This window comes from Sebastes fasciatus, chromosome 14 (assembly GCF_043250625.1).
Source record: "Sebastes fasciatus isolate fSebFas1 chromosome 14, fSebFas1.pri, whole genome shotgun sequence".
Lineage (NCBI taxonomy): Eukaryota > Metazoa > Chordata > Actinopteri > Perciformes > Sebastidae > Sebastes > Sebastes fasciatus.
In genome coordinates, this window is record NC_133808.1 from 19,531,684 (window position 1) to 19,555,219 (window position 23,536).

Genomic DNA, 23,536 nt, shown 5'->3' on the forward strand with positions numbered 1-23,536 from the left:
CAGAGATGGTGCGTTGCGGAGCTCTATGGGGAGAGAGTTCCAGAGGGTGGGGGCTGTCACACTGAAGGCTCTGTCCCCAAAAGTTCTCATTCTTGTGTGAGGGATGGAGAGCTGACCCGTGCCTGAGGATCTAAGGTTCCGGGGCTGTGTGTAAGGGTGGAGGAGGTCAGATAGGTACTGAGGAGCCAGGGCGTTGAGGGATTTGTAGGTGAGGAGGAGGATTTTGTAGGTGATGCGGGACTTGACCGGGAGCCAGTGGAGGTGGATGAGGGTGGGGGTGATGTGCTAATAGTCCTCATTATGCAGTGTGGTCCCTCTCAGAAGTTTATTAGTCATGTTATTGCATTATTATTGAAAGGTGTCAGTACCTTAATTCAGCAGTTGCAGCTCGCACACTTTAACAGGCTACTCTATCAAAAAGTAAGTACAACTACAAGTCAAGTATGCCTTTCTGTAGGCCTATAAGGCAAGAATACTTAATCATACTTTTCTTAAGTATATCTTGATCAAAATATTAAGAACAAGTAGGCCTATAAGCCAAGTATACTTAGACTTTTCTGTATACTTGTCAGTATAAGCCAATTATACTTAGACTTTTAAGTATACTTGTCAGTATGAGCCAATTATACTTAGACTTTTAAGTATACTTGTCAGTATGAGCCAAGTATACTTAGGCTTTTCTGTATACTTGTCAATATCAGCCAAGTATATTTTTGTTAAGAATATCTCTGATAAGTACATAAAAAGCAAACTGAAAGTATACTCTCTTATTTTAAGTTAAAAAGAAGTATACTAATAGCACAGTTGAATAAACTACTTTTTGGTAAGGGATGACATGATCATCGCATGTGTCTTGGATATATTTATACGTATATCTTGGTAAAATATCCCACTTCAAATGTATTTTTGTATGCATTTCATTACATACATTAGGCCTACAGATGATACATACATTTCCACAGTTGTACATAAAAACCTTTTATGTAGCTATTGATACAAAGCAAATTGTACACAAATATAATATTGCATGTATGCTACAATAAAACCAACTTAAAATAACATATCTGTCTACAGTACAGATTTAATTGGATAATGAGAAGGAACACCAAAAGGCGTACCGGCCCATTTCAGGCACTGATTATTAATGCATTTCCTTGTAAGTGGCATTTTGGTGGAGCTAGTACTTATAGTGATCATCATCAGCATCATTTTATATACAGTAAGATGATTTGCATTTAGATGTTTTGTACCGTAAAAAGTAGCAACTAACTGCACTGTCAGATAAATGTAGTGAAGTAAAAAGTACAATATTTGCCTCTGAAATGTAGTGATGTAGAAGTATGAAGTAGCATAAAATGGAAATACTCATGTGAAGTACAACTACCTCAAAATTGCGGTGTTTTTTCTCAGTGTACAGGCTAGCACAGTGTGTGGGCTAAACAGTCTGTCCTATGTGCAAATAAGAAATAATCCCAGCAGCATCCATTATGGCTTCATAGTGTCTTGTTTCAAGTGCTTTCAGTGCAACAGAATGAATAAAAGGCTACATGAAGAGGCAGAAGAAACCCTCTGCGGTTGATGGAGAGAGGCACGTTTACAGCTGTGGCAGAGTTGAACATCAGAACTTTCTGTTGTGAAGCTCGGCAACCTGCCGCAGAGAATCTCTTTGGTTTGAGCTGAGTCTGGTTTTTCCGCTCACCTCCCGCCACTGAAGACCGCCGTGGCTGATCGACACCTTGAGATGGAGATAATCACAAAACAATAAGTAAATATTCACTGTATCATGACCTGAATTTCATCCCCAAATATCAGCCAAATGCAGAGGAAACAAATAATCCATCAGTCAAGTGCCTTCTCACCATGCTGTTGACGTCTACCATCACCTGGCTCGTTCTGTCCAGGTGAATGTTCAGGACGGTGGTTTCCACCCAGGCGTTATCGGTGTTCCTGCAGTCGTCCACATAACCCTCAAACACCTAAAACACAGTAACACAGTAACTGCAATTCAGAATTTACAAGTTCCTCAATATCAGAGTCAAGAAAAGCATGTTTGAATTCATTATGATCCATCTAACTCATTTCATTTTTACACAGTAATCAAATCAACAGGTTTGATGCTTCACAACAGAACAAGGCATCAAGTCTTCGGTGTGATCAGATGTGCCAGCCAGGAAGAGTTTGTTGTGTTGGAGTACAGAAAGAGTAGCTTAGTGTTATCTAAAAGATTTTCAATGTCATGGCTGAATATTTAGATGATTCCAACAATGTGGATGAGGTCTTTGAATTCGATGGCCAGAGTATACGGATATTCAGATTTCACAATGAGACTCCTCCTTGAGCAAGACTTGGACTTGATAACAAACAGACCGGATCAAGTGAAAGGTCAGAAAGATGTTTTATTTCTCTGTAGGGTCCTTTCCATAATGTTGTCACACACTTATAATAACAATCTGAGCCTGTCAGTGGCAAAAACAAGCACTTTTAGCGAACGTAACGTTACATTAATGTTGCTCACTTGCCCTCGTAGCTCATTTTGTGGGTGCTAGTTACAGCGTTCTCCCTCAATACTGGACCAATTTCAAAAAAGTGTTGACCCCATTAGTCACTTAGACACAAAAACATGAGAAAATAGGGTCTAGGTTGAAAAATACTTTTTTAAATTTAATTTCTTATTAGTCTGACTGCTGTCTGTAAACCACATTGGCCCTCAAAGTGTTGAACAGACTTACCTTTGTTCCCTCTGATACTATTTCATTTATTTGTTCATACAGCTTCTTCCCCATGGTTCTCTTAAGAGTCACTGGCAAGAGATCAGCAGACTGGACAGGCCCCTGAAGGGTTCAAAAAGCACAACAGAACGGTACATTTATTTGAACAGCTCAAAAAGTAAAAAACAGTGAAGTGAAGAAAACAGAAGGACTCACTCCAGGTAGAGCCAATGTTCCCTGCCTCTCATCCCAAACCACCAGGTACTCCAAAACTGATCTCTCGCTGTCTCGCCAGCTAAAAAAAAAAGAAATGTTCAAAGTCATATATCGGGCTATGCAATCCAGTGGTGGTGGACCAGCTGTTTTAAGGGACATGAGAGGACCTACCGTGTCAGCACGAGGTCTACATTCAGATTTGGACCGAGGCGGCTCAGTGCACCTCGTCCCCTGATGCCCGTCCTCCCTTCTGGGTTTCTAATGACAGATCAGATACTCATCAGACATCAAGACGTGCTTGTGGAGCTACTGTAAGTGATATTTGATGCCTTGTGTATCTTATCTAGTATCATACTCTACCTGTAATCATCTATGTCTTCTGATTCTGATCTGTAAGGAGAGAGATTAAATGAAATATAAGAGATAAGGAGCCTCGTAATGAGGTAGTGGAGCCGGGGTTAGGTCAGACAGGTTAGTTAAAGTATTTCAGATACATTTTTATATTTGCTTTGATATGTTTTAAAGAGGACCTATTGTGCTTTTGTGCTTTTTCCCTTTCCTTTAGTGTTATATATATATATTTTTGTGCATGTAAAAGGTCTGCAAAGTTACAAAGCCCAAAGTCCACACGAAAGGGAGTTACTCTCCCCCACAGAAACACTGCTCTTGAACTGCCTAAAACGTCTGGATCGAAGTCCCGCCTTTTCTTCCGTAACGTGGTGATGTCACCAAGTAACACATTTGAATAAGAACATTAAAGCATGCAAACATGTTTTAGTAGAAACCCAAAATACAAGTACAAGTATGGACCTGAAAATGAGCATAATAGGCCCTCTTTAATAGAAAAATCTTTTGTTTTATTAACAAAAACACCCGTAATGACTTGTCTTAGCTGCACATATATACACACACACACACACACACACACACACACACACACACCAAGCCTAATAGGAACAAAACATCATGTGTGGTCCTCTCTTGGTAAAAACATACCCATCTACATGGTCCCCACCGTCTTCAGAGGCGTAATAAGCCGGCATGTATGAGATGAAGCTGACCTGAAAAAAGAGGACATGAAAACAACCTGGATCTGATGTTGTGAGGACCGACAGCAGCTGGTGGTTTTGTGGTGGAAATTTGTGTGAAATACCTCCCATGGCACTTTCTCCTCAGGCACAGGGAAGCGCTCGAGTTTGCTGTCCGGGTAGCGAAACTGACGGGCGTTCATGTGGAACCCGTCCTCTTTCTCTGACGTATTTCTCAAAGTGTCGGGGGACTCATCTGTTGTAGTCAATACTGTAGAGAAGAATAACAGTGAGCACAAACAAGGAGATTTACATGTGATATGTTAACAATAATAATGAATGAGGAGGCTGGTTGCTGACCCGGTGGTTGTGCTTCTTTTGCTGTAAAACCTCCACATTTCAGACTTTCCATAATCCACTGCAGTGCTTTGGCTGACTGGACGACCTGATGAGACAAAATAAAAGCGGGTCAAACACTTCTGATGACTGCTTAGACAACGTGGAAGATGACAGATTCTCCATCGGGGACATCTGGAGAGAAAAACACGTCATGAAGTGTGTCATCTGTTTTTTGCATCGTGCCTTCAGCGTAGTGTGAAATGTTACAGACACAGGTGCCACATCAGTGATAACCAAAAATCAGGGCACAACCTGCTCCTCTAGTCGAGCCAGTCTTTGCACCACGGCATCAGAGCCTGTCTCCTCTTCCCTCTCCAGTCGATCAGATATGGCGGTAACCCTCAGGAAACAAAGAAGCACAGCGTCACTCCTAGACTGTTTAATGTTATATACTCTTCATGCTTAGTCAATTTGAGCCTCATCAAACCTTAAAAACACATAGACGATGTTGCTGCATTAAAGCAATAGTTTGTGAAATCTTGCCAAGAGTTAGATGAGAAAATTGGTAGGCTACAGCTTCCAACCACTTAGCTTAGCACAAAGAGGAAGAAACAACTAGCGCGACTCTGTCCAAAAGTAACAAAATCCCTGTTTTAGTCTTCATAGTAAACTGCTACGTGGCTCTTGCTTCACATTTAACAGACAGTGACATTGATCTTCTCAGCTCACTCTTGGCAAGAGCGCAAATAAGCGCATTGCACAAAACACTGAACTATTCCCTAAAAAACTTCCATCAACTGATTTTTGCTGTGGCTGGTAACAACGCTGAAGACTGCGGTGCAGAGGGAACCAAAACAATGAGCTGCACAGAGCAGAGGGGAACTGCAGAGCTGGGTGGTAATTCTCTGTAGGTTTTTATTGATTAGGGCAGCTTTAAAGTTTATTTCCAACTGGGTGTCAGGCTCCCGAAGGGGGTTGCAACATAAAGCTGAGGGGTCACAAGATGATTAATGGGATACAGGTCATAAAAAAGCTTTATATGCTATAAAAAAATGTTGTGTTGGTTGTAAAATACTGGATAGCTTTATCCCTACAGGACAATTTGTGGAGGTAAACATATATATTAAACATATTTAAGGTGTGACGAGGGGTCTTACATAGACAGCACTACTCTAGAGGATTGCTATGCAGCTACACTGGGCTACATTCCTGTTAGATTTTTACTTTTGGGCCGTGTCCAGGATGCGTCGCTCCATGCTCTGGCTCTCCTCCTGCTGTGTGGACAGCAGGTATCGGTCTTTCATCAAGGCCTCCCAGGACAGCAACTCCTCTTCCTCCACTTGAGGAAGCTCAGTCTCTGAAAAACAGCGCCAGATGCTTAGTCACTACCTTATCTAATACTGTGCATGTGTGTCTGTCATGCAGCATCAGACCAAAATCAGTCACAGCATCGACCGTGAAGGGGTCAAAGGTCATTGACAGCTGGAGAAAGGTCAAAGGTTGCAGTATCCCCTCATAAACAACCAAAAATCCATACTTAGGTTACATGATATTAACAACTGAACCATATCTTAACTGCATCCTAACACATCTAGTGTATTACATGGAAATATATTTGGGAGGTGGGGGATGGGAGTCGCCATTATTATTATTTTATTTTTTTTTGGGGGGGGGAGGGTATTTATTATTATCATTATTAGTAATAATTTTTTTATTTTTTTTAATTTATTATTATTTATTTATTTTTCAATTAATGTTTTGTTTTGAATGATGTATTTTTTTAAAATTTTTATAATTTCCAGTGCATATCTTTAAGACCAATAAAAACACAAAAACAAACCAAAAAAAACCCCAAAACTGATCCATTTCCGTGACGGCTGAGCAACCTCCACCCGCTGATGAAGGCTACGAGATGTGCCTGAAAGCTCTGGAAAAATTCCAGTAAGTGGACTTTGTGCTTGAAATTTCTTTTTTTGTCAAACTAGTACTTCCAAGGTCAATAATTAACTTTCATCAGAGACAAATTCAATGCTTGATCTGCAGATCTGTGAATATGACTTTTATTTTTGACTATAACGACAACAATCTGGTCTGTAGTCTAAAAACAGTAAGAATGTTTTTGCATGAGCGTTTTAACAGCGTGATGAAGCTAAAAGTAGAGAGGAAGTCTACTTTCAGCGTAGGCAGGAATAAATAAATCAACACTTACTAAACTCTTTGCTCCTGATGGGGGGCCTGCAGAGCACCGTGTTCCTGATGAGGAGGTAAAGATGGCTGAAGATGATGAAGGGAGGAGGGGCAGTGGGGCGGCTGTGGTACTCCTTGATTAGCTCGTATCTTTGAAACTTCCAAATCCGGTCTGTGTTGTCCTGAACTTCCTGGAACGTAAAGCTGTGCAGGAACACAAAGAGAAGCAGAGGATGAGGAGGCTGGTTATAAAGTGGTATTAGAAGGTATTAGCATCTAAGCTGTCGCAGAGAAAAGCTCAAATTATGTCTGAATTAAGACACAAAGATGTGGAGGAGAACTCACTTGAAGATGGCGATGAGCAGGTTGAGCAGCAGTATGTTGGCAAAGAGCAAGTAAATACAAAGCATGATGATGGTGAGCCACTCGGGGAAGGCTGGCAGTTGGTTTTCATTCAGCACAGGACACTTGGGCTTCAGGGGATCGGTGCCGTTCATGGTGCACTTGTCGATTTCAAACGCAGCATCTGCAGAGGGCAAACAGATTGTTTTCTTCCTGGTAATATCTTAATTAAACAACCAGGTCTGAGCCTCATGAATATTTGTACTTATTATAGTTATTTTTCACTTCAAACTTCAGCGTTTCGACTACAAAGAAGGTATTACTATTATCCATCTCCACTGACTCACAATCAATATTTGTGGGAAAATCCCCAAATATGATGAGGTACGGCTCATAAACAGCTCCGCGGATGATCCAGTCCAGACGGATGTCGTTGTGGATGAGGATGCCTTGTTTGGCCACGCCGTACGCCACCACCCAGATACTCAGCAGGAACATGAAGAAGAACATGTCCGTCATCTGGAGGACAAACAGACGTCAGTCACCGGGACACATCTGAATACTGCAACCGGTGACATGTAATGTGTGTACAGTGGAGACTTTATTTTCTGATGGGTGACATCTACTGGGCTACGTTTTTAAATTTAAAACTTCGGAGAGTTGGATTTGTCAGTCTGCACGCTGCCTAAGGGCGCTTTCACATGCCATAGTCCGTCTGGCTAGTCTGAATCAGAGTGAAATTGATAGTTTTGGTTGGTTTTCTATTTAGTCTGGTTTGGTTTCACTGCGCATAAATTAAAGTGGACTTAATAGATACAAATTATCTGCTGAGGGCTGTGTAAGACGGAGCAAATTTATATTTTTCGTCTTGAGAGCTGCCACTTCTACGCAGGGAATCGCGGACTTTAATGTATTGCTGTTGAAGTGTTTTCCCTTTGACTCAGCACTGATCTACTGTACGCAGGAATCCAGTTTATCTCCAATGACTTTATAAACGTCACTGTTTTTGTGGACTTTATTTAGCGTATTCTGATGTTTTCTTCCCCGCCTTCGCCCAATGTCAGCTGGGATCGGCTCCAGCCCCCCCGCGACCCTGAAGGATAAGTGGTTACAGATAATGGATGGATGATGTTTTCTTCAGCCCAGATGTCAAGCAAACATCAGACTTGTGCAGAAGTCTAAGTCAGTCCTCTCCCAGTCATGTTTACCTGTTGTCTACCTGTATCCATCTCAACAAATGCCCGTACAGGCAGCCTACATTTTGGTTCCTTTGGAAACGGTATGAGACCACCTCTGGCAAGCGGTCTTGGACTGATTGTTTTGGTCCGCACCAGAGTACGATTACTGCGTTCGCAATTGCCCAAACGAACCGCATCAGAGTTTGATTAAAACAGACGAAATGTTGGCTTGTGAAAGCGCCCTAAAGCGTCACATATATAACAGATTATATATTTAGCAGTGAGAAGTTTCTGTGTTCTGCACAAACAATAATGAGGTTTGACTGACTGTTTTGGGAACAAACAGACCAGCTGCGACACTTTGTTCAAAAACACCTTTCATTTAACACAAAGTGCACATATTCATCTGCAGACACCAGATGGAGGCCCAGCGAGGAAGAAGCCTCTTTTTGTATAAGATAAAAGGTGTTTTGGAGCATAGCATTTGGTGCTCTGCAGTTGCTTCCACATTACATCAGGTCGGCATTCATCACATTTGTGTGCGAGCCTCTCACCATCCTCCTGACTATGATGATTTTGGGTCCCAGGGTTCTACTGATTGTGAAGATGGCCATGAGACGGAGACAGAAGACCACAAAGTCGATGCAGAGGAGGATTTTCCCAGCGTAGAACAGCTCAGTCGTCAGCCTGAAATGGAAAAACAGGGTGATTCATGGATAACTAAGAGGGTGGAAAGCACTTAAATGGCCTAAATTGATTGTCTGGGAGGAAGGAAACGTACCTAAATGCGAGGCCGAGAATAAAGAGGAGGATGGACAGAACATCTAAAATATTCCACAGCTCGTTGATGTACATCTTGGCTTTCTTACGAAACCCAAAGCCATCAGGATCATGAAACAGCTGAGGTAGAAAAGACAAATTGGCAGTTTAGTGATGTAAATGTTTCTTAGAATAAAGGCAGCAATAACACGTGTCCCAGCTGCACTCTCTCACCTGTCGGACCTCCTCACACACTAGAGAGAGCAGCCAGATGTAGAGCAGCACCTCCGCAGCAGAGGGCGTAGTCTGGAAATCGATCATCAGCACCACAGCAAACAGGAAGAGGAAGGCGAAGTAAGACACGATATTCCAGTAAAACTTGACCTGCGGAGAGCTGTACAGGTGGACCAGCCGGGACCAGCCGCCCAGAGGCTTCAGGCGCTCCAGGCTGGAGGAGAGGCTGCGGACAGAAAGGTCACTGGGGGTCAGAGACATTTCGGGCACTTAGTTCTTGCTTTCCCCGAACTGTCCTGCAAAATCACCAACAAAAATCTAAAATATTAACGTGTGTATAAACTCAAGTCAGGAAATGGTCACACATTTGCTGTTAGTGTAATAAAAGCTGTCTGTCTACTTACAGGCTACGAGAATTAGTTCGAACTGTACTTCCTGTTACCGTCTCCACCGTCTTCATCTCCTCTTTCATCTCAGCTTCTTTGTGAATGACTTCATCACGTCTGGGGAGAATTATAACTCATTAAGTAACCGTAACGCGTTTGAACGTCGCTATAGATGTAGTAGAAGCAGTAGCACAAATATGTTAATACATTCCTTGACCAACCTAATTCTTGGTCGACTAACACTCTTATGATTTTGTCGACTAATCGATTAGTTGATTTAATCGACAAATCTGTAAAACTGAGTTTCTCCACAAAGAATCACATAAAAGCACCACTTTAAATCTTAAATCTGTTTACCAGAGATGTGCTCATAAGTTTCTTGGAAATAAGTCATTCAGCATGAAAAACGCATAAAAATCGACTAATCAACTAAAGAAATCTTAGTCGACTAATCGACTAAGAGGGGGCAGCCCTAACTTTCAGATATCAAATGACAAAGAACATGAATCAGTTAGCAAAGAAAACAGGAAAAGAGGTCTTGCTGTATTTTTCTATGAAATAAACCCCTACTATTACACAAAATGTATGCATCTATAATGAATTTATTACTCTTTTATTACTGTATATATTAGGGCTTTTACGATATCATATTTACACTATACGATTATTGTGGCCAAAATAATTCACAATAACGATATTTTCACGATATCTATAGAAAATTTGAGAAAAAACAATAATGCTAACAATCAAATTCATCTTTAACTTTGTTTATTGTGCGTTTTGTCTCTTTTTTGGTAAATTAATTACACTCATTTGTTTGTGGGGCGTTGTGGAGGAGAGAGAACAAGAGAGAACGAAAAGAAAAAGAAATGATTTAAGAGGCGTTGGATTATTTACACGATATTATCATATGAGTATTATTAACATGACATCAATATTTCATTTTTATAATATCACGGTTATCGCCAATACCAGTATATCGCGACACCTCCAGTATGTACTGTAACAGAAACTAATTATATTGACTCTTCTGCACAACAGAACAGACCTCCTTGACATGCTGTCATATAAATAAATCCTAATCTAAGTGAAGTCAAATTTTCCAGACTGTTTCTCAAGAAGGAGCTGCACTACTGAAACTCCTTTATGACACTGTTATGAATTTTTATGCATGTGATTAAAGGGGAGGCATAAAAAGCATAAAACTACTGTCAATTTTGCGGAGTCTCCATAGCAGCATTATTGTCTTAGGTTTATATGACAACATCCTGAAGCTTTAGGTGTCTTGGCTGCTGTATGACCAAGCAGAACAATCATTGGCCAGAAGGATGTGATGGAAATTGTGGCATTAAGGATTTACATGCATGTAATCTTATAGTTTTGCAATCTTTAAGAAACAGATGTTGTAAGCATTTATAACACTGCAGAGCATGGGAAAAGAGCTTGTGATAGATTTAACCTATGTATTAGATTAGCTTCTGTGGAGGATGTTGACACCTGGCACGGACAGGTGTTTTATGGTTGTCTGTAATACTTTATAGGGCTGTATGTAACTCATTGCAGGGTGCTCATTCACTAGGAGTGACGGCATGTGTGCTCGCATTAAAGATCTTTAGCAGAATTGATAGACAAATATTGTGTTTTGTGCATTCTGCTGCCTCTCTCTCATCACTCTAGACAGAAACTTGCCACAGCACTGACTGCGATAAGAAGGCTGATCTCACAGTTTTACACATATAACTTACAGGACTCACCTGAAAATCAGAAAGCCAGTGTAGATAAGAGGGAAGAAGACCATGCAGACCAGCACTCTCCACACATGGTTGTCCACTGAGAGCTCACCACACCAGATCTGAGTCAGAAGAGCCTTGAAGACAGACACATTATCAGACTGAATCTGCAGCACTGAATGTTGCGGGGAGATTAAATACTCATGACTCATATGTGGGTATCAAAACGAGAGTCTCATTCATCAGGTGGCAGGATTTCATCAGTTTTTCTAATCCAAAAAGTTGTGTTTTTTCTACGTTAAGGTGCAAACAGATGGCAAAATGTTCAAGTCTCCAGATTTCAACACTCCTGAGTTCTTAAATTGTTGAAAGAAAAAATCCCCTAAAGATAAATCTGAAAGTTTTCTCTACCTGAACACCTGACTGAGCTACAAAGCTTTTATCATCAGCCTCCAGTGCCAGCCTCAGGCACGTCGTCCTTCCCCAAAACGGAGACGCACGAACCAACAACTTCCGACCTCGCTCTTCGTCGCAGTTGTGGCACTCACCGAACACACCTGGGAAACACACACACATACACACACACACACACACACACAATGAAGACAAATGCTAACCTTGTAACATCCATTTCACATCAGTAACATTATTTCTGTAGTAGTATAATACCAATGGCGTGTTGCTCATAGTGATTGGCGAGCTCTAGCATTTCCTGGGCCTCGTCTGCATCACTTCCTTCCTCTGCCATTGTCTTCAGGATCTTACTGGCGGCCAGAGCAGCGGACATGCAGTCTCTACACTGTGCACATGCAGATACAGACACAGAAAGATGCAACGCCACACACACAACAACACACAACAACAACACAAAAACAACTATTTTCAAACTCTGTATAAGTGCTTTGATTACCTGCTCCCAGGCAATCTCAGACAGCTCCTTGTTGTTCTGGACGACAGCCCAGAGGAAGAGGTCTCTGCCCGGCTCCCTCTGTGCTTCAGCATCCTCCTCCCTGAGTGGCGCCTGGGAAGCCGTCGAACTTTTAGACAGCTAGATGAAGAGTGAAGGAATGTGTTGCATCAAGTGCAGGTTTATGGATGTAACCAGATAATAATAATAATAATAATAATAATAATAATAATAATAATAAATGTTATTTGGTGGCGCCTTTCTGGACACCCAAGGACACCTTACAAGAATTAATTAAAACATAGACAGATAAAACAATATAAAAACAACAGGACATGACAGAGACATATTTGTACAGACACATATGATGGGTGCGGATGAGTGCTAGAGAGAGTATGCCAGTTTAAACAGGTGGGTTTTGAGGAGGGATTTGAATGATGTGATATTGTCAGACTGCCGGATGTGTGGGGGGAGTGAGTTCCAGAGCCTGGGAGCAGAGCAGCTGAACGCCCTGGCTCCCATGGTGCTGAGGCGTGAGGTGGGGGTGGTCAGAAGTCCGGCTGATACTGTATAACAAGTCCAAATCCTCCAAAAGCATGTCCAGACACCAACTACGATTTGTCATATTTCATTATTTTAGCTAACTGTTATTATACCTCCTCTAGATCTTCACATTGGGAAATAACATTTAAATACTCTGTGCATAATTCTGGTGGGAGAATAGTGAATCCTTCATCCCTTTATCTATTTGTTGGCCTAGAAGTAGTCTTTTGAAAAAATACTGGAATCAGAAAAAAACCCACAATGTTTTAGTTTTTAAAAATAAATAAAAGAACAGAGATTGATTTTCAAGTCAATTCAAGTCAATTTATTTGTATAGCCCAAAATCACAAATTTGCCTCAGAGGTCTTTACAATCTGTACAGGATACAACTCCCTCTGTTCTTTACAGTACGACCCTCTCATCAGATAAGGAAAAACTTAACCAAAAAACGCCCCTTTTCCTCTTTTAATATCATCATTATTATTATTTTTATTATTCAGTGGGTTTTATTTTCCATCTTATGCTATGCATTCTATTTTTTAACTTACCTTTTATAATGTGTTTCTTTTGCACTTCGTCTCGATGCATTTAATGTTTTATGCACAGCGCTTTGAATTAACTTGTTGCTGAAATATGCTATAAAAAGAAACTTGCTCTTGCCTCATAGAAGGAAAATCCTCCCAGTGAAATAATAGAGCTGCAACAATTAATCGAATAGTTGTCTATTATTAAAAAATAAGTCAAAATTCTCTGATTCCAGCTTCTTAAATGTGAATAATTTCTGGTTTCTTTATTCCTCTATGACAGTAAACTGAATATCTTTGAGTTGTGGACAAAGCAAGAAATTTAAGGACGTCATCTTGGGCTTTGGGAAATACTGATTGACATTTTTCACCATTTTCTGACATTTTATAGATCAAACAACTAATAGATTAATAGAGAAAATAATTGACAGATTAATCGACAATGAGAATAATCATTAGTTGTGAAATAAACCCCCGGTTACCAGAATTAATACAGAGGACCTGACGTCAGCACCTTAAATACCACAACCCTAATTTGATTAGTAGGTATGTATACTGTAGTATGAAGCACTTAGTTTGGTTGTCGAACTAGATTGATTCAGCTGTAGATGATGGATAAACAAACTCACTGATACTGATGTTTCCTCCCTGGACATGTTGAAGTGGTAAGGCATGTCGGAGGGGGGAGGGTAGAGAGCCTTGGTGAAACTGCCCAGCAGGTGGCGAACCTCATCAGACACATGAGTCATGGAGATCATTTCGCCCTGCCCCAAGTGAGCCCTTGGCCTGATGCGGAACGCCTTCCTCCTTCTGCGGCAGGCGCTGTGGACCCGCTTGGCCAGCTTGCGGAGAAAGATGCAGCTGGGCAGCTGTTTGTAGAGCTCACACAGAGTTTCCTCGTCCTGCAGGAAATCCCTCAGACTCACACCGTTCTCCAGCAGCAGACTCACAAACTGAGGCTTGTTGCCGACCAGGGCTGAGAACATGGCCCAGTGGAGGTCACTGGACTGGAGGGAACAAGCAAGAAGAACACTACAGTTTTTCAGAGGAACACATTTCTCTAATTTAATGTGGAAAAGCTTCTGCCTGTTTCTCCAAGCTAGAGGCGTGCCGACCGTCATCTACTGTAGGTAATACACTGACTATGGATAAGTACCTCATACAACCCCACTTCAAAACACCCAAACTATCCCTTTAATACAGACAAGACAGGTTGCAACACAGGGTCAAGTTCAGAGGATGGCCTTTATTGGTTTATCCTGACAGTCTGACACAGATTGCTGCTGGTGTTAGTATGTTATATAACAGGCAAACCCACCTTCCACTGGCTCTCCTCAGTGAAGATCTCAGTCTCAGCGATGTCCACTCGGTTCCAGGCTATAGCCAGCTCCAGCTGCCTCTTCCAGGACTCGATTCCCAGCGACTCGCTGGTCCTCGAAGCTGAGTGGACAATTATAGTGACACTCAATTCTGTGTACATCGAGTCAACAGAACAGATTGAATGCAGGAGAAATTATATGTTTCTGTTACAAGACAGTCTCTCTACACTCTAAACAGTTCATCCACTCTCCTCAATCAAGGCATCTTTTACTGTATAATGATGCAACTATTCAAGTCTATTCATTGTCAGAATATTCTTAAGCACACAGTGATAAACAGTGATGCTCTTTTTTTCCCCCCTCAAACCAACAGTTAAAAAGCCAAAGGTATTATTCAATTCACTGCGATGGTGGGGAATATGAATGGAGTAAAGCAGCAAATCATCAGAGAACTAGTTTCGCCATTTTTGCTCGATAAATTTTCTTCCTGGTGATTAATTTTCTCTCAATCAACAAATCGATAAATTAACTAATTGTTTCAGCGCTTTAACATAACATGTAACATAACCTGGGGTCATACTGCATGGTCAAGCAGCAAGTACTTTATTCAAAAACACAGATTCTACTATGAACTTTGTTCCACAGAGCAAAAAAGACAGTGGATTTCCTCGCTGAGTGAGCAGGACGACTGCCTGGAAATGCATTTTAATTACATTATTATTGTTAATTGAGCTCAGAGATGGAAACTACAGGCAAAGCAGTTTGGCTGGAACGTTGAGTCATCACGATGAAAACACTTAGTGAATGTCCAGTGTGGTGGACACACTTTGGCTCAGTATACTTTTATAACAATATGCATTAAGCTTGCTCTCAATGGGTTTCATCTGTCTTTCTCAAGACCAGCATTAGGAGGAATATGTTTGCAAGAAGCACTGCATATATTTAAAGAGTAGATTAAGTGTGGCTATCAGTGTCTCTCTGTATAAAAAAACAATCGTTAAGGTGAAAATATCTGCAAGAATATCTGTGTGGGTTTTCCATCTTGATCTCGGCACATTTGATACCACAGTCCATTCGATTAGACTTCTGAGAAGCAACATTATACTTGCTAAGAGCCGATTTGGCACCAAGCCTTTTCCTCTTTATACTATATCGCTGTGTTGTTCGTCTACAGACAGTCCAGTCTGGTGCTGAGCATCTGCATGAAAACCAAATCCCTACCTTTGAGTAGTGCTTGAAGAATAGCCATATCCACATCCCCGTGATTGTCCTCGCTTATTCTGAATATTGTCAGCAAGTGAGACATCCTGATGATGTCCTGAATCTGGCAAAGAGAGGAGACACAGTGTGTAAGGTTTCACATCAAACCTGGACGTAGGAGCAGCCAGGAGACCCTTTCCTAGAGGACCTTAGGCTCTGATCGGTCACATTGAAGACATTCATAATCCCCAGAGGATAAAGCCTACTGATACTGGTGATCTTCTGATTTTTTCTCTAGCGCCACAATGTAGTCGACATTTTTGGTTCAGAGTGAAATGTCTTCACAACTATGGGATGGATTGCCATTAAATGTGGTATAGACATGATCCCAAAAGGATAAATTGTAATAATTTCAATCCCGTGACTTTTCATCTAGAGTCATAATCCCCATCAATATGTCCAATACTTTGGTTTATCTCGTTCTCATCAGTCTCAGCTGAAACGGTGGCTTGGAAATTGGTCTGTAATTGTCGAGGTCGTCAGTATGCTCACATACCTTCTTGGTCCATTCTATGATCTTGATGTCGTGGAAGTTGTCATACTCTTGGCCAAAGAACTTTTTCAGTAACTGGTGGATGAGGGCGATTGTGACCCGGGTCACTGGCAGTCCTGCCACCTGGGCGATCACATCTGCTAGTCTCCCAGAGCCCTCCAAGATCACACATGGTGTACCATTCAGCATGGCATTAAAGATGGTCTGAGACGAGACACACAAGACAGTCAGACAAGACAGTGACAGAGACAGAGAGAGACAGAGTACTGATGACTCACATTCAGAGTGCCTGGTCCTCCGTCCAAAACCACACACACCACAGGGATGGTCACACCGCTCTCTGGAGGTTAGACGATAAAAAATCAATAGTAAAAGCAGGACAGATAAAAAAAGAATCAGATTTGAGATGTTATCTGTGACGGCTTGCTGCTTTTGCAGACATCAGCCATTTTTAACCTTTAGTTCCAAGACGCTTTCCGGAGATGCATTTCTCCAGACGGCTACGCAGTTCAATCTCCACTCCATAGCGTCCCTGAGTCCCATCGTCCACCAGCAGAAAGTGGGTGTGGTTGTTATCGAGGCAGGAGAGTCGGCCCTGGCCCTTGATGTCCATCAAATAATGGGCTGGGAAACAACCCTGCAGACAAGAGGAGGAGGAAGAGGAGGAGAGAAAGGACGTATGACCATGCAGGTTATGAATCTCACTAAAAGAAAGACAAACCACATGTGTGAATGTGTTTATCGCACCTCTGGATTCGCCAAAGCGTCCCTGTTGTGAATTATTCCCCACGTTGCGACTCCGATAGCTACGATCGGCATAGAGCTGCTCAGGGCGTAGTCCCTCACAGCCTGCCCTACATGCTTCATCACACCTGCGTGCGTACCGCCGGTGATGATCCACGCACCTGAGTACAACATGGGTCCCAAAGTCAATACTACATTTGGCCATGTAGTACAGTATATGTACAAATACCATATGGGCTATAATATACTATATTCTTTTTTTTTCGTACAGATTATACAAATGGTATGTTAAATCAGTGAGCTTTAGAGGTGCTGGTAGGCAGATTTTATTATCTTCTGAGAGAGCCAGGCTAACCCTGTTTCACCCTGTTTCACCCTGTTTCCAGTCTTTATGCTAAGCTAACTGGCTGCTGGCTGTAGTCTCATATCCAACAGACAAAACGAGGGTGGTATCAATTTTCTTGCTTTAACTCTTCTGAGAAGGCTTTCCACAATATTTAGGAAGCTAGCAGCAGGGATTTGCTCCCATTTAGCCACAAGAGCTACAGTATAGTGAGATCGTCCACTGACACAGCGATAAGGCCTAACTCGCAGTCGGTGTTCAGATTCATTTCAAAGGTGTTGGATGGGGTTGAGGTCGGGACTCTTTGCAGGCCTATTAAACTTCTTCCACACCAAACTCAGTTGTGTGCATGGGAGCATTGTCATATTAAAACAGAAAACTTTTGGCACAAATTTGAAAGCACACTATTATCTAAAATATCATTGTATGATGTAGCATTAAGATGCCCCTTAATTTGAACTAAGGGGCCTATAGGTCAAACCAAGAAAAAACAGCCAAAATCAACAAAGGTATGTGGACATGGACCACATACTTCACTACTGTACAGAACAGAACTGTACTCTACAGAAACTGGCAGTGGCTTATGAAAGCTGCTGCCAATTAAACTCAACTCAGAGCAAAATGATTTTCCAAATAAATAATTCATTTGTTTGTTTGCAAAATCCTTCTGGTGCTGCCTCGCTACCAACTACAACTTGTTTTTGTTTTTTATCTAGCTGTGAGTAGCTTGAAATCTGGCATATTTGAGTAGACACATGAACACACTATTTACTTAAAATCCAGTTTGACTGTACGCAGTATGAAATGGGACACAGTCAGTAAGATCAGTAAGCAGTGAATGAATAAACACTGCACTTTAAAATAACACCTGCTCAGGCAGAAGGAGAGGACTTTTGAGGTGATATATTTTACCACATGCAGAAACTCCATAACAACACATGTACTCATAAAACATGCTTTCACAGACTCTCTGGCTAATCATTGGAACACCTGGAGTCTGACCTGTTGTCTGGGCCACTTTGATGAGACCTCTGTGGAACATGTTCTTGAGTCGAGCCTTCAGGTAGAAGTTCTTGGCTCCTCCGGTCACAGAGATCAGCAGGTTGGGAGGGGAAAGCTTCCACTGGTCAGTCAACAACTGGTACAGGATGTCTGGGCTGGTGTCTGTGGACACTCGTGCATACTGAGAATGACAATAAGGGGCGAGGATAAAGACACACACACACAGGCACATATTCACATGTTACTATAGTGGACAGAAAGGACGGTTTCACCTTGCCAGTCTTCTGTCCCAAACCACCAAAGCTGATGTCTCCGAAAGCATCCGTGGGCACTTCGCGGACATGTCTGTGTCTGTCCCACGACTCGCCTGTGAAGTCCTCTGGCTTGATGGCATCGTCCACATGTTCTGTCTTTGGGTAGCCACACTTACACACATCCTCTCTAGGGGAGAAACAAAAGATAATGTAATGTTTTCATGCAGACAGAGGAAACCACTGGAAACAAGAAACAGATTACATTAACAGAGTGATTGAGGGTGATGCCTCCTCACTACAGTGTCTCTGTACTACTGTGCAGCAGCAGAAATATACAAAGTCAGTTCACAGACTTTCATCACCAACACACAGCACAGAGCAGCGTATCCTACCTGACACCCTTTTCAAAGAAGCAGCATTCCTTCTTGTGGATGTTCTCCCTGGTCCAGGATGCAAAGGCACAGCGCTGGAAAGATGGGGAGGGAGAGACACGCTTAGTGCGTCTGGCTGCACTGATTGCCAGAGTATGAAACCGCCGTGACTTCACCTCAGGTTTCTCCATCCTGGATGCAACATGGAGGAGCTACAGTATGCCACACACACAGCTGCATCAGGCTGAGAGCTGACAGCATGACAGGAGAGAGTCGAGCCTCTGCAGTCAGAGCTGTGGGTGCTGGCTTACTCGGCAGCACTGCATCAGTGATGTCAGAGCTGCACTGAAGCTGAGCAACCTCCTGAAAGCTGACTAAACCTCACATCTATGGGACAGAAAGGAGCTGGGCGCCAGCTCTGGATCAATACATAACTGCATTACTGAGAGTGGATTAATTAGACGCCTGATTAAAAAGGATTTATTGTGTGGTTTGTAAATGATTAAAATCCAAACTATTTGTTGTACTTGTAAGCAAGGATATAGTTCAGGTTTTTCACAGACTGGCAAAAGCATCCAGTTGTGTGAAGTAACCAAGTACATTTAAGGGCTGTAAACAACAATTATTTTCATTGTAGATTAATCTGTTGATTAGGTTCTCGATTAATCTAATAGTTGTTTGGTCGATAAAATGACAGGAGATTGTGAAAAATTTCGTTTACTGTCATAGAGGAGTAAAGAAACCACAAGAAATGACTAAAACCGATTAATAGATTATCAAAATAGTTGGTGATTAATTTAATAGTTGACAACTAATTGATTAATTGTTGCAGCTCTAGTACATTTACTCAAATACAAACATTTATTAAATGGATTTCTGAGGTACTTTGCCCGAGTTATTCTATTTTATGGTACTTTATACTTCTAAAACCACATTTTAACAGGATATATTGTTTTATATATATTATTATTATATATTATATTATATATTGTATATATATTTGACTCCACTACATGGATTTAACTGCTATAGCTACTTTTCAGATTATAATTTTACATGCAAAACATATCAGATTATAAAATATGATGCATTACTATGCAATACCTTGCTCCACCAACAACAGCAGTGAAGTACTGCTTACATATTCATGCATCAATGATGATGATCCAGTAATATGATAACACTGACAGGGGCCATTCTTCAGACAATACTTCTATACTTGACCTTTACTTGTAATGAACTTGAATGAATCACACTGGTTGATCGCAGGTAAAAAGTAATGTGACCACTGCGAACACTGACCTTTTTCAAACAAGTAACCACTCGATTTAGTTTAAGTTTGTGCTGCCGCAGCTGCTCGATCATTGGCTGCGGGTGAACCTTATTCTCTAATCCAGGCAGCATGTCTGTGGAGGTAGAAAAGAAAAAAAAAAGGTGGAGTTGAAACCCTCCTCTTGGAAGAAGTGCTTCTTGTGGAGGAAGTCTGAAGTGCCAAAGAGAGTGCATTTTGTCAGTTATGGACTCCTAATCTATAAATCCTGCAGAGCCTTGGACTTCAGTATTCTGACATACTGCTTTATCTTGCTGGCATCTGACCTCTTCAGCATTATCTTGACTTCCTCCACCGAGGCCCCTTTTATAGCAGGAAACTCCAACAAATGGACTTTTTTAATTAAGGACCTATATCTACAATACCACATATTTAAAGGGACTGTTTGTAAGAATCAGAAATGCTTGTTAACAGCGACACCTGTGGCCTTTAAGTCAACGAAAGTCAGGTTCCTGTTGCTCGCGCTTGTGCTCACTCTACATAGACATGAACGAGCATCGCTCAAAACAGTGAGGCGACACACGTCAGCTAAAACCACAATATCACTCTATATTTCACCTGCTTGGCAGTAATGTTAGCTGACCAGACGAAGGTCTCTCCAGGAATCAATGCTGATCCTAGTGTTGGCTTTTCCTGCTTCAGCCTCCCGACCGCGGTTGGAGGGAACAGGGGAGACACTGGAGTTTTGGTTGGAGACGATAACGTAACTTGCTGCAGAGCCCCGTCACTTCACAAGACACGGGAAACCTCTGTTGGTCTGGAGGAGCTGCAGCATTTATTTCTGCACAAACGTCCACTGTACATTCACTAGATATTCTCAGAGTTAAACTAACTCTTCTGCAGTGTGTAGTGTGCGCGCATGCACGTCAGAGTGGAAAGAAAGAGCGAGAACGAGTGAGGTGTGTGAGTGAAGGCAGGCAGGCAGAGGAACAGAGGAGCAGAGTACAGCAGAGACTCTGGTCCAGGAGACCAAAGCTACGGTCTCCCCTGCGTCCTCCGACCGCGGCCAACACCGTTTAACAGACGGGCTTCACTAAATATAACTTTGCGGTTTTGGTGCTTCCATGTAGTTTGTGTTGGAGTCTGAGTCTGTACAGCGTATGGGACACCGACCCGGATTGATTTATACGTGTAAGAAGTTACAAACAGTCCCTTTAAAGTCCACACTAACCCGTTGATTCAGTCATCAGATCCCTGCAGTGATTTCCACTGAACAGAGAGGCTGTAATTGCCTTGTTACTGTATGTCGCTCCACCCTCTCAAAACAATATTAACCTCCTCCAAGATAATCTGCCGTCCAGTCAGGCCTCACATTACCACCAAACCAAAGCATTGTGATATAAAAAATGTGAGCTTAACACAGTTTGACTCACAGGTCTGAGTGTTTAATACACATACCTTTATGCGTTTCAATCAGTGGTTTCAGACCCCAGGTGGAAGGGAAGAAAGCTCACTCCTTTTTGCAAACATTAGTTAAAAAAACAACATTTAAGGATTTATCATAGTTACATTACCCTTTTTATTGCCTTCAGATCCTCCTCTCATTTGGACGAAGCACAGCAACAACATGAAGTCGTTTCTGGTGTCTGAACTTGACAAAACACACACACTTTGTGGCGTGTGACAGAGCTATGTTTCATTGTCCTTTGCCAGGCAGTTATAGCCCTTGTTGCCAGGTGACATCTCCAGAGTATTCAACTATAGGGATCTTATTACTGAATGCAGCTCTGATTGGCTCTCAGTAGCTGTTATATACTTGTGTTTATGGTTGTCATTCATTAAAATATCACAATGTCTGAGAGTTCAATAGTTACTGTGCCTGACAACTCAGCTATTTGTCTGGTACAGGGGTCGGCAACCTTTACTATCAAAAGAGCCATTTTAGGCAAAAGAAAGAGAGAAAAAAATCTGTCTGGAGCCGCAAAACATTTGAGCATTGTGATGAAGTTAACACAGCTTATAGTCTAAATATATAGTATATAAGTCTAATGCAGTGAGGGCCAAAGTGCAAATGAGTATTAGGGCCACATTGAGGGAAAAAACATCTGAGATTTCCAGAAGAAAGTCATAATATTACGAGAAAAAAGTCATAACTTCACAAGAAAAAAAGCAATAATATTACGAGTATAAAGACATAACTACGAGAAAAATAGTCGTAATATAACGAGAATAAAGTCATAACTTTATGAGAAAATAGTCGTAATATAACGAGAATAAAGTCATAACTTTATGAGAAAATAGTCGTAATATAACGAGAATAAAGTCATAACTTTACGAGAAAAAAAGTCGTAATATTACGAGAATAAAGTCATAACTTTACGAGAAAAGAAAGTCGTAATATTACGAGAATAAAGTCATAACTTTACGAGAAAAGAAAGTCGTAATATTACGAGAATAAAGTCATAACTTTACGAGAAAAGAAAGTCGTAATATTACGAGAATAAAGTCATAACTTTACGAGAAAAAAAGAAAATAGCATGTAAAATTACTACTTTATAATATTTTGACTTTATTCTTGAAATCTCAAGTTTATTTTTTTCCCTCAATGTGGCCCTAATACTCCATCTTACCGTCGTACTATAGACCTACAAAAATGATAAATAAAAATGAAAATGTAAACAAAAGACAGTTATTCATTTCCATTTTTATAAATCCACAGGGAGCCACTGGAGAGGAGCTAAAGAGCCGCATGTGGCTCCGGAGCTGCAGGTTACAGACCCCTGGCCCCTGATCTGGTACATAATACAGTTTCTTCAGTACAAAGAGTGATGAGTGCCCTGAAAATCTATTCTGTTTATTTACTAGTAAAAGGGGTCAGAGGTGAACAGCAGGAAGTGAGCTGCAGTTTGGTCCTGGGATATAAATCAATGTGGCAAAACACAATTAAAATTGAAAGGAAATTAAAATCTCAGTGTCTGTAATAATGGAAATTATTCAAATAAGTGACTTTTTTTCCCGTAAGAATCCAACATTCAGTAAACCACAGTAAAAGTAGATTGCAGACAAAAGGGTGAATTAGAATCGCTGTAGAGACAAATATGGGATATTAATTGTTTTAGTTATCAGAAAGCATTATGTCATTTTCAGGTTCAATTGATTTATATGCATATTAACTGTTGTTCTGAATTACCACCACTAGGTGTCAGCACATCACAACAGCTCCAATCACAAGCTGTATTTCTGCATTTAAGTATTGTCTACTTTTCTTACTGCAATACATTTTGACTTAAGAGTGTGGCAAACAGTAACAACTTAAAATAAGATAAGAAATTAATGTATGAGTGGATATTTAACAAAACCTGTTGCATAGAAATAACATTTGACCAAAAAATAAGCTCA

General features: G+C 41.2%; 1 protein-coding gene across 1 annotated transcript; it reads right to left on the bottom strand.

Moving 5' to 3' along the window:
- Positions 1-1,172: 1,172 nt before the first annotated feature.
- On the bottom strand, positions 1,173-21,837 carry trpm2 (transient receptor potential cation channel, subfamily M, member 2). The gene is made up of 34 exons (XM_074659532.1): positions 21,712-21,837; positions 20,170-20,273; positions 18,889-18,962; positions 18,515-18,683; positions 18,243-18,423; positions 16,901-17,058; positions 16,610-16,790; positions 16,432-16,493; positions 16,157-16,357; positions 15,622-15,724; positions 14,400-14,521; positions 13,711-14,088; positions 12,018-12,155; positions 11,777-11,906; positions 11,519-11,664; positions 11,132-11,244; positions 9,396-9,494; positions 8,992-9,217; positions 8,780-8,898; positions 8,553-8,685; positions 7,168-7,339; positions 6,824-7,004; positions 6,501-6,682; positions 5,516-5,648; positions 4,604-4,691; positions 4,313-4,397; positions 4,078-4,223; positions 3,921-3,985; positions 3,285-3,314; positions 3,096-3,182; positions 2,925-3,003; positions 2,730-2,831; positions 1,860-1,976; positions 1,173-1,735 (listed from the first exon to the last, which is right to left on the bottom strand). The coding sequence occupies exons 1-34, from the start codon at positions 21,764-21,766 to the stop codon at positions 1,619-1,621; spliced, it is 4,476 nt and encodes a 1,491-aa protein (XP_074515633.1). The 5' UTR covers positions 21,767-21,837; the 3' UTR covers positions 1,173-1,618.
- Positions 21,838-23,536: the final 1,699 nt, after the last annotated feature.